The following is a 12,825-nucleotide window of genomic DNA, read 5'->3' as shown; positions in this document are numbered from 1 at the left end:
GATGATACGTAAGTTCCATTTCTAATCCGCTTAGTGTTGTTACCAAAAATTATTATGTACTTTTCTTTGTAATCCTCTCATTTGTACTTATAATAAAAACGCAAGAATCTATATATTCATATAAATCGCTAAAATGATGATATCATCATTTCATCAATTATCCTTTCAATTTTTATAATGATAATATATATACAAAATAAAAACAAATAAATATACAAAATTAAAAAAATAAAGGAAGCTAATGCCATATATACACCCATCCCTTTTATATACACCTTATATTTTTATTTTCTATTAATTTATTGAATTATTATTATTATTATTATTATTATTATTATTATTATTATTATTATTATTATTAATTATTATTATTATTATTATTATTATTATTATTATTATTATTATTATTATTATTATTATTATTATTATTTTATTGCAAAACTATTTAGAAGCAATGCCAATAGTAAGACATTTTGGAAATCCAAAATTATTCCTAACTGTCACTCGCAATCCAGAGTGTTCTGTTATTGTATGTTTGTTAAAGAACAAGAATCTGAAAACCGATAACATACGTCAAATCATATTGTGACTATTTATAATGAATGTATATAGTTTGATAGAATAATTCAAAAATTTTATTACAAGGAAAATAGTAATTGTGATGAAAAATGAAAGATGACGGTGTGAGAATAAATGTAGTTCATCTATTGTGATCAAGTTAAGTATATCAATATATTTGTAAAAACAACGAGAAGTTTTTTTGTCGGAATGCGTGGTTCCATGGGTCATTGAACTAAATGACTTTATCATTTACATTCACTTAATACCTAAATCATATCACTAAATTGTTTCGTTTAAACAACTCCGTAATTCCACGGATCATTTCACGTAAGTATTGTTTTATAATCGTCTCAATTTCTTTCCTTTTTACCCTTAAACTCTGTCGCTTTATTTCCCTTTTACTCTTAAAATTTATGAAGTATGAAATATGGAGTTAGATATAAAATTTTAAAATCTTACAAAAGAAATACTCCGCTACATTTATTTTGCGGTTTGCATTGATCTAGTTGAGCACCCTGTTTTCCATTTACAATTTTAGTTGACATCCAATTCAAAATCCTCTCGTAGCCCTTCCACCATCATCATCATAAACCTTTAAACAAGACAAAAATATATATAGTACACCTCAATGCATACTTCAGAAGCATACTTCCACTTGGTTAATTCATATTATACGTGTACAAAACTCGTATACTACATGTTTCACCACAGATACAAATGTCAACAAATCTCTCCATGCACGTACGTACGTATTCAAACCCATGCGAATTCTTGATCCAAACCCGGCCACCATAAATAATCACCATCTAGTAAAACCCCAAATAACAAAACAAATACATATTATAACCATCTTCTTTCACACTAATGGCAAAGCTACTTGTTCTCGCAGTCGCTTTCGCAGCAATTGTAGCCTTTGCTACCGCCCACACAACTATCGAGGACGTGAACGGTTTCACTCCTTGGAGTGGAGATTTGGACGTATGTCAGCAATACCTCCAACAGAGTATTCAGAGTCCATATGAAAACTATCAGCCGAGTCAAAGCTTACGGGAACTGTGCTGCCAAGAACTCCAAAACGTCGACGAGCAACACCAGTGCCAGGCCGTGAAGGAAGTGTTCCAAGATGCCATACAGGGACAACAAGGTGGACGTTTTGGTGATCAAGAGATACGACAGTTGAGGCAAAAGGCTCAACAACTTCCTAACCAATGCAACCTTCAAATCAGACGCCAATGCAATCTCGATAACATCCAAACCGTCACCGAGGAGGACAACTACTCCCGCCGAAGCTCACGTGGCTCACAACAATGCAGTGAAGTCCAAGGACGACAATTTAACCAATGCCAAAGGTATTATAATTATAATAATTATAGCTCGAGCTAGACTACTAGTTTAATGTTGAAAATATGAATTAACCTCTGATCAACAACTTATTATGTTTGTTTTTGAATAGGTACATTCAACAACAACAACAGAAACAAGGCGGCTCACTTTGGATGAGCATTTTCAGGCAGGGACAACAACAACCACAAGAATTGAGAAGTTGCTGCAACGAGCTTGAGAACGTGCAACGTGAGTGCCAATGCGAGGCCATGCAGGAGGTTTACGAGCAGGCCATGAGACAACAACAACAACAACAAGGAAGGAGACAAAGTGGTCGACGTGCCGGTGTGGAGCCACAGATGGTGCAGAGGGCAATTCGGAACTTGAAGAATGAATGCAACTTGCAAGTGGAACAATGCAGAGTCCCATCTGCTATGTTTTGAAGTGGCTGGGTCGATCGTATCAAGTGGTCAAGGTGTAATGAATAAAGGGTTCCACATCTCTAGTCGTTTAATTATGGCTTTGAGAATTTTAAGATGGAATTGAGTAGTCTCCATAACAGAAATAATACTAAGCACATGTGTAATTATGTATCTCATGTGTTATCATGGTGGTTTTCATCATGTCATATTCATATCTATGAATAAAATAAAATAACTTACATTAGCATTTGAAGACGTTTTTCATTATATTACTTATAGTAATAACCCATGATTTCTACTTAAGAGACTTTGAGAGTATTAAGTATATATCATAATCATCTCCATTCATGTTATGAGGTTTGTGAAGAGAAAAAATAGAGGGTCAATTATTATTATTCTTATATCTATATTTATATTTATATATGTTTATGAATTAGATATCAGGTCAAAAAATATTGTAAATTCATGTGTTCTTTTTCTTTAATTTTGAGAAATATAAGAAATTTTTTAAAGAGAAGTGTATAAAACTCTTTTAGAATTTTATAATCACTTTGAATTAAATATATATGTCTATGTCTATGTCTATATCTATTACATACAAAAGGTTTATTTTTAACGGTTAAGGCTACCAAATAGCTATATACTTTAATGAAATGATTCCCAAACCGAAATAACATTTACTTGTAAAAATTTGACATTTTTTTTCCATTATCAATAATTGCAACATCACAAGTTTTTAATCATCATTAACTGCTCAAATGTTAAACTTAGTTTCAAAATACAACATGTTGTGAGTTTACATCATCGGGTACACAAGACCCATATATTTAACCAATTATTTAACCAAAACGACCCTTTTAATGAGTATGACCGTCGGGACCATTACCAAAAAGCGTCTGCTAAATCTATACGACCCTTGTCCTTCGAAGTGACACAATCTATAAAAATGTAAACAACGAGGGACTAAGCTACAATGCTTAGTGAGTGCAATACTTATATGCATACATACATAAATCACTTACTTGCACAACTTACACATAACCGCATACAAGATAGCATCACTAACTCAAATAAACACAACCGACTAACTCAAATAAACACAACCGAGTTCAAGCTAGCATATTAAATTGCATAAACAAGAATATAACACGCTACATTATCAATATATACAATATACAACGCAAAAATGGTTAACCATTCCCAAATGTGCTAATCATCAAATGAATAGCACGTGTACATGGCCAACAAAGGCGCCTCCCGAATGGCACCACCATGTACACCCGAATGTGATCAACGAAAAGTGTGGTCTCAATTAGTAACACTTCCCGCATTCTCACAAGTGGCCAACAAAGAGTGGACTTCAAAGTAATCGCACTCACCACTTTCCCCAAACGCAAGGTGGCCAACAAAGAGCGGGTCATTATTAGAGACATCACTCACCACAATGCACTAAGTGGCCAACAAAGAGTAAAAATCCTTCACAATCCGATAGTACTCGCCACTAATCCGCAAGCAAACAATTTATATACACATACATATAAATACTTCACTTACCTTGAACAAATTGATGAGTCAAACCTCTCTAGGACTTTAAGCCTGGTCCAAGAGCAAGTCACCTATCACAATTACAACAATCAAGCTATAAATCCTAGTAGCTTGACCCAAAAACCTACAAGTGCTAACTTGACCCAAATTGCACCCAAAACACCAACTAGGTCAAACAAAACTCAAACTCCCCAAATCACTAAAAGCTAGTGATTTGGTCCCAAACTCAACAAAATACAACTTATGGTCTAGTGCTAGGAGCACTCCATGATCCAATTCAACCAGATGACCCATTTTGACCCAAATAGGGTTTACACCCAAAATCAACTACCAAGAACACCCATTTGGGTTCCATTCACCAACAAAATCACTAATACTTGTGATTATGCCCTAGTTGCAAGTCTACACATGACCAAAATATTTTTCAACCCAAAGCCCATCAACAAGGGTCAACAACACCCACAACTAGCTTCAAACACCCATTTGTGAGCTAGATGAGTTTAATCAAGAACATGCAATCTCAAACCCCAACCTCAAACTGAATGAAAATCGGAGTTAGGACTTACCACCACTATCACCACGTAGCTAGAAGCAAGATGAACAAGGTTAACTCTTGCACTTTGGTGAGATTCAACCTCCTTCATCCTCAAATCAAGCTTTCTCTCACTAAAAGTGGGTTTCTCACTCTAAAAGAGATGAGAGGATTTGTGGATGTGAAATGGAATGCAAATGAGCTTTGAGTTCAGTTCTACCAGCCTTAAACCCGTCCACATGTGAAAAGACCCAATTGCCCTTCATTTAGAACCTTAAAAATGGGTTAAAATCTCATATCTGTCACCAGAATGTCGTTCCATACCATGGAACGTCGTTCCTAATTAAGAACGTCGTTCCTTATTCTATGAACGTCGATCCTGAAATGGCCTCTAACTCGTTCTGTTCACTAGTACCCATTTCCCTTGATCACAACGTCATTCCTGGTTTTGGAACGTTGTTCCTCCGTTCTGGAAAGTCGTTCCTTACTCTGATGTAAAATCTGATTCTGATGCAAATTTGAAAATGCATAAGTATAAGTAGACTTTTCCAGACACTTTCTGAGGACACTCTCTGGTGACACTTTCTGGTGACACTTTCAGGGTCTTACAACTCTCCTCCACTTAAACTGGACCACGTCCAAATCAAAGCATTATGAAAAACGGGGTGTTACATTTAATTTTGTTCCAATGTAGGCTATATACTTGGAAAAATACTATTGTAAGTGTGACGATCGCTCCAAATCCATATGGACGAACACGTCATTCATTGATTTCATTGCGAGGTATTTGACCTCTATATGATACGTTTTGTAAACATTGCATTCTTTTGAAAAGGCATACCATAAATGAATATTTAAATCAAAGGTATTCGACATCTGATGATTTCTACATATAGACAATCACCGTATATAATAGTTTACAATAGTACTTCCGTTGACAATGCAGTCAAAATAAGGTACATGATGATGAATTGGTGAATGCAACGTTTTCTTGAAAAATATGCCATATAAGACTCCATGCACATAGCTTGTCTATCATATAAGCAAACAGCGGAAGACTTCTAGGGAACCTGAGAATAAACATGCTAACAAGTGTCAACACAAACGTTGGTGAGTTCATAGTTTTAGTGTTTTGCATAATCTGTATATAAAAGTGGATCACAAGATTTCAGTTGTTTCATCCAGAAACGTTTATCAATATATTATATAAAAGTGGATCACAAGATTTCAGTTGTTTCATCCAGAAACGTTTATCAAAATATTCTACAAAATTGAGCACCCTGGTAACTAAACTTAACGTATATAATTTGTACCCTTTGTATAATCATCTTAATAATACACGCAAACCAACGTGTACGCTTCTCAAATAGCATACGTCCGTTAAAAGGCTAGTGCTCTAGCTCGGACGGGGGTATCAAGCCCTATGGATCCATATACAACTACTCGCGCCCATCAGTTCTTATAACCGACAGTTACTAGTTACCAAAGCTAAGGGATTTTCGGTTCAAACTCAGTGTAGAATTTAGTATGTACTTGTGTCCATTGCGTTTAAAATAAATTGCATGTATTCTCAGCCCAAAAATATATTGCAAAAGCAATTAAAAAGGGAGCAATAAAACTCACGCATATAAATATTGTAAATCAGTTAATAAAGCATTTGCATGTATTCTCAGCCCAAAAATGTAAAGGGTAAAAGGGATCATATGAAACTCACCTTAGCAGCATATAAAGTCGTTCACCAAAATGTGATCGAAACACGGATTACCAAATAACTGTAGATCTCAACATATCAATATTGTAGAAAAGTACGTAGACGTAACGGAGATAATAAACACTAGATTTGATTCATAAATATACCCCCGAACATTACCCATAACCTCCATGGCAATAACCCATAATTTCCTTAACTCTATCCCGCTTGAAAACATATTTTGAAAGTGACACGCTCATGACCTCGTCGTAGTATTTTAGGTATAATACTAATAATAATTAGATTAATAATAATATTAATCTTAATAATAATAATAATAATAATAATAATAATAATAATAATAATAATAATAATAATAATAATAATAATAATAATATAAATACGGAGTAAGATGAATATATATGTGTGTAAACTGAGCCGAAATCGATGAAATTTATAGACCTCGCCTGGCCAGACCTCCCATGCGATCGCATGGGTTTGAAGGCCACAGTCCATGCGATCGCATGGCCCTATTTTTCCAGCCCACATGTTTTTGTCCTAACATTTGTCGACATAATAAAATATAAATATAATATATATAATTTAAATTAATTAATTATATATTATATTAAATTCACGTGCATAGTTGACTTGTAATTTTTGTTCCGATAAGTCGTACGTTGTCACTCGACTTATGTCCCGGTTCCGGTTTTTCGAACGCCCTTTCGTACGCTGAGAAAACTTGTACTTTACGTTTCGTGAATCGTACCTTTGTCAAAATATAGTCTTAAATCATCCATAAAATATACCACTGTAGCAAAGTCAATTTCACTGTAGCAAATAGTGATTTTCAAAAACACTGTAGCATTTTGGGTACTGTAGCAATTTGAAAATGTTACTATCGTTTACTAAATAACTTGAAATTATATATATGTATATATCTTTTTAATATATATAAATCAGTTTTTAAATACACATTGGAAGTTATTTATAAATAAATTTTAATAATAAATATTTCAACTTATCATATATATTCAAATAGATATTTAAACCAATAAGTTTAATGTACGGTATCAAATAATTAATACATTGTTACCTTTTCAAGTTATAGTATATATGTATCTATTTACATATAATTGTTCGCGAATCGTTGAAAACAACCGAAAGGTATTTAAATATATAAAAGTAGTTCAAAAATTTTGAGATTCAGTGTTACAGACTTTGCTTATCGTGTCGAAAATGTTAATCATACAAAGATTAAGTTTAAGTTTAGTCGAAATTTCTGGGTCATCACAGTACCTACCCGTTAAAGAAATTTCGTCCCGAAATTTGAGTGAGGTCGTCATGGCTAACAATAAAAATGTTTTCATGACGAATATGAGTTGATAAATAGAATTTTATTACCGTTGAGTAATATGTATAAAACAATCCAATTACTCGAAGCGTATAAGAGAAGTTTATCATAATAGAGTGAAATGGAGAATAGAGATGCGTCTTATCTCTTGACGTAGTAACGATTGATTTCTGGAATTTAAGGAATAGAAAATCTTCATTATCTAAATAAGATTTGATTCTTCGAGAATTAAGGAAATTTTGATTTCCTTTGATTAAATGCGTAATCTACCTCGATTGCTATGTCTGATATTTCGCTATAAATTGACCTCTTCCGTTTCATTTATTTTCACCACTCCTACTTTCTTTCCCAATTAATACATTCAAAAGATTGTGAAAATGCTTAATCCAGTTCTGGTTCTTGACCTAATATTGACATTTGCCACACTCATCCTTCTTTTCCAGCTCCCACCAGAAGAATCTGTTTATTTCTATTATGCTCTAGGGATTGTTGTATTTATCATTCTCCCGTGTCTTTATCTTGCTATTCGCATAGACATACATGGTTTATGATCTTTCTTGTTTGCTGTGATGTATACTCCTGTTCATATTCCGAAGTTCCAGGTTTTTGTTTTCTCTTCCCGACCTCAAGTCAAGCGAATAATGGTCCAGAATTCGTAGGTATGGAGTTTTGGATGAACATAGTTAATGTTCTGAGAAGGTAATCGTAATGGCAAGATCTTGATTTGTCAAATTACCAGAATATTCGGAAAAGACCGAATCATCAAAAAATATTTTCTTGATATGTTTAGAGTTTAAATAGAATAAAAGAGTTATGTAACATGGTTCATGATGAGGGTGTGATATGTGAACCTTTATCAAGTTCCATTAGAAACTCAGCATGACTTACTGTAATATAATCACGTTGATCAAGTGTCATTATATTATACTAATTCATGCTTCAGTTCCCAACACTACTTCAAAACATTCAAATTTTAAACTTGAAGGTTTCAGAATTTAGAAACTAAAATAGTTTCTTTTATGATGTAATACAGATAGCGCGAAGAGATGAATGATTTCAGATAAGAATGCTTATGAAAATATCTTCAGAAATATCGAGGATATTTATAATAAAAGATACGATGATATCTTTAGAATTTCTAATATCGAAGAATGATGAAGAAGATTTGTTCGTAACGGATTTTGAGTTAGTAGCAAGGTATTCGTTAATGACTTCAGCAGATACTGAATCATTTGTATTCTTTGAAGGCAGGTTTAGTCTTTGTGATTTATCCTCAGCCCTCCTTCATACTTTGCTCAATCCGTTTTCCAGTTTCAAACCTTCTTTTTTTTTCTCAGTTTTACCACCATACTATTCTTTATCATCAAACTTTTGACACTTAAGGTCGTTTACAGTTTTTGCTGCTTCATCAGCATTGTTCCAATTTCAGAGAACTAGTTTCATAGTTTGGGGTGTTTTTCAGAAACTTCACATTCGAAGTATGTAATTCGAGGAGGTAGACGTTATATGTACACATATAACTGTTGGCGTAGACGTGCTGCAAGATTTCAAAATACTGATTGCAAATTCCCGATAGTTGGAACGGCAACTATTGTTACAAGATGTGGATGAGTACATGATAGGGTTTCAATGTATATATAGTGATTTCCGGAGAGATTCAAATAGCAGAGTGACGGAGTCGCTGGTACATTTACTGATAATATGGTGGAACATAAAAGGTTCCCCAGTAACAAAAACGTATATGCCAAAGTTATAAGTCTGAAAGGTCGTCGTTGACTAGTTGAATGGGTGATAATACTGGATACTTTTAAAAAGGAATTGCAAGGTTATTTTCAGTAATAATAATGCCGAAGGATTTATCACAGATACGTGTTAAAGTTTTACTTAGGTTTCGAGAGCTTTCCAGATATATGATTATAAGTACAAATCTTTCTTCTCATAGATATCGTGTAGTTGGTTTGTCTTCTCGTTTGTTCATTAGTTGAAGTGTTTCCAAGAATTTCGATGGGTTTGAACGCAAAATGTAATCATATGATGTTCTAGTACTGTTCTGAATTCAAAGCATGGTTTTCGAAGCATGGTTTTGAAAGATGTAGGAATCTAAGAGTGATGTTTTTCGTTTAATCTTGACTTGGATTCTGATCTATCGAAATCAGAATATGAAATTGAATGAAAATGGTTATTCTGCGATGAACAGATACGTATATCTATAGGTTTGAGCAGTATAGTTAATGATTGCTGAATCAAAATTGAAGAATGTATAGTGTAACATATTAATGTGGAATTTATATATTTCTAGGGTATTACCTACCCGTTAAAATATTCTCATCATTAACAGTTTGTACAAAAGGATTTTCAATTACAATCTTTATGAAAATATATGTATGTATATTTCCTTCAGATGTAATATAGATTTAATGAGTTATTAAACTCATTTGGTTTTCGGTTGGAACTAGAAACGAATAATCTCTTCTATATTAAAGATTACATAATCGTCGCAGGATATTTCTCCAATGAAGTTATGAATCAATACTTCATCGTTTATGGTTATTAGTATTCTTCGGTGCCTACGGTGCATATGAGGTTGATACTCGTGGAACAGATTGTGAGGTTGAGGTTTCCGGTGCGGATGTTGTTGTTGGTGGTACTGGTACTGTTGTTGGTTGTGCTGCTGGTACTGGTGGTGCTACCGGTGCTGCCTGTGATGCCTGCAAATTGTGCATCATATTCTCCAAAGCCACAACTCGAGCGCGAAGCTCGTTAACTTCTTCTATTATTCCGGGATGATTGGCGGTTGGTACGAGAGGATGAATAAAGTTTAAAATTCTGGTTATCATATAATCGTTGCGAGATATCCTGGAAATGAGGGTGAAGATAGTGTTTCGTACGGGTTCGCCGGTAAGTGCCTCAGGTTCCTCACCAAGAGGTGAATTCGGTTGGTGGAAAGGATCACCTTCCTCTTGTCTCCATTGATTAAGTTGATTACGAACCCATCCCCAATTCATCCAGAATTGGTGATGACTGATTGGTTGATTCATTCCGGTTACACTGCTTTCGGAACTCAGGTGGAAATTCATATCGGAATCCGAAGAACTCGAATTACTTGCAGAATTCATCTTACACGGTTAGATAAATAATTTTCGATGTGAAATGATTTTCGGATATCGGATGATATTTTAATTACATAGAATACCTTTATATAGTACAAAGGATCCGTAAATTACGGAGAAACTTTCGGAAACTGTCAAGTAAAGGTAACAGTAACAGATACGCTAAGATATTCATTTTGTCTATACACTAGTCATGCAATCCATGCAATAAGGTGTGTCTAGACTACAAATGATAAGCAGGTAATTTTCCACACAAGGAATGATAAGCAGGTAATTTCTAACAAAAAAATTATAAGCAACAACTTTTATCATGCAGACATGGTCGAAGTCCAGACTCACTAATGTATCCTAACAATAACCGGTTAGACACACTAATGCAAATTCTAGTTCGCTAAGACCAACGCTCTGATACCAACTGTGACGATCGCTCCAAATCCATATGGACGAACACGTCATTCATTGATTTCATTGCGAGGTATTTGACCTCTATATGATACGTTTTGTAAACATTGCATTCTTTTGAAAAGGCATACCATAAATGAATATTTAAATCAAAGGTATTCGACATCTGATGATTTCTACATATAGACAATCACCGTATATAATAGTTTACAATAGTACTTCCGTTGACAATGCAGTCAAAATAAGGTACATGATGATGAATTGGTGAATGCAACGTTTTCTTGAAAAATATGCCATATAAGACTCCATGCACATAGCTTGTCTATCATATAAGCAAACAGCGGAAGACTTCTAGGGAACCTGAGAATAAACATGCTAACAAGTGTCAACACAAACGTTGGTGAGTTCATAGTTTTAGTGTTTTGCATAATCTGTATATAAAAGTGGATCACAAGATTTCAGTTGTTTCATCCAGAAACGTTTATCAATATATTATATAAAAGTGGATCACAAGATTTCAGTTGTTTCATCCAGAAACGTTTATCAAAATATTCTACAAAATTGAGCACCCTGGTAACTAAACTTAACGTATATAATTTGTACCCTTTGTATAATCATCTTAATAATACACGCAAACCAACGTGTACGCTTCTCAAATAGCATACGTCCGTTAAAAGGCTAGTGCTCTAGCTCGGACGGGGGTATCAAGCCCTATGGATCCATATACAACTACTCGCGCCCATCAGTTCTTATAACCGACAGTTACTAGTTACCAAAGCTAAGGGATTTTCGGTTCAAACTCAGTGTAGAATTTAGTATGTACTTGTGTCCATTGCGTTTAAAATAAATTGCATGTATTCTCAGCCCAAAAATATATTGCAAAAGCAATTAAAAAGGGAGCAATAAAACTCACGCATATAAATATTGTAAATCAGTTAATAAAGCATTTGCATGTATTCTCAGCCCAAAAATGTAAAGGGTAAAAGGGATCATATGAAACTCACCTTAGCAGCATATAAAGTCGTTCACCAAAATGTGATCGAAACACGGATTACCAAATAACTGTAGATCTCAACATATCAATATTGTAGAAAAGTACGTAGACGTAACGGAGATAATAAACACTAGATTTGATTCATAAATATACCCCTGAACATTACCCATAACCTCCATGGCAATAACCCATAATTTCCTTAACTCTATCCCGCTTGAAAACATATTTTGAAAGTGACACGCTCATGACCTCGTCGTAGTATTTTAGGTATAATACTAATAATAATTAGATTAATAATAATATTAATCTTAATAATAATAATAATAATAATAATAATAATAATAATAATAATAATAATAATAATAATAATAATAATAATAATAATAATAATAATAATAATATAAATACGGAGTAAGATGAATATATATGTGTGTAAACTGAGCCGAAATCGATGAAATTTATAGACCTCGCCTGGCCAGACCTCCCATGCGATCGCATGGGTTTGAAGGCCACAGTCCATGCGATCGCATGGCCCTATTTTTCCAGCCCACATGTTTTTGTCCTAACATTTGTCGACATAATAAAATATAAATATAATATATATAATTTAAATTAATTAATTATATATTATATTAAATTCACGTGCATAGTTGACTTGTAATTTTTGTTCCGATAAGTCGTACGTTGTCACTCGACTTATGTCCCGGTTCCGGTTTTTCGAACGCCCTTTCGTACGCTGAGAAAACTTGTACTTTACGTTTCGTGAATCGTACCTTTGTCAAAATATAGTCTTAAATCATCCATAAAATATACCACTGTAGCAAAGTCAATTTCACTGTAGCAAATAGTGATTTTCAAAAACACTGTAGCATTTTGGGTACTGTAGCAATTT

General features: G+C 33.9%; 1 protein-coding gene across 1 annotated transcript; it reads left to right on the top strand.

Moving 5' to 3' along the window:
- Window positions 1-1,425: 1,425 nt before the first annotated feature.
- On the top strand, window positions 1,426-2,327 carry LOC139852422 (2S seed storage protein-like). Its single transcript, XM_071841716.1, has 2 exons — window positions 1,426-1,910; window positions 2,015-2,327. Exons 1-2 carry the CDS (start codon window positions 1,426-1,428, stop codon window positions 2,325-2,327), a joined length of 798 nt encoding a protein of 265 aa, XP_071697817.1.
- Window positions 2,328-12,825: the final 10,498 nt, after the last annotated feature.

This window comes from Rutidosis leptorrhynchoides, chromosome 6 (assembly GCF_046630445.1).
Source record: "Rutidosis leptorrhynchoides isolate AG116_Rl617_1_P2 chromosome 6, CSIRO_AGI_Rlap_v1, whole genome shotgun sequence".
In the NCBI taxonomy this organism is placed as follows: Eukaryota; Viridiplantae; Streptophyta; class Magnoliopsida; order Asterales; family Asteraceae; genus Rutidosis; species Rutidosis leptorrhynchoides.
Note: the sequence above shows the minus strand (reverse complement) of the source record. Positions and strands in the feature narration are given on the sequence as shown.

Bases quoted from the DNA above. Each gene is read 5' to 3' on its own strand.
- LOC139852422 (XM_071841716.1), top strand. From the start codon at position 1,426: ATGGCAAAGCTACTTGTTCTCGCAGTCGCTTTCGCAGCAATTGTAGCC. The intron at 1,911-2,014 runs GTATTATAATTA...GTTTTTGAATAG, and splicing joins CAATTTAACCAATGCCAAAG to GTACATTCAACAACAACAAC.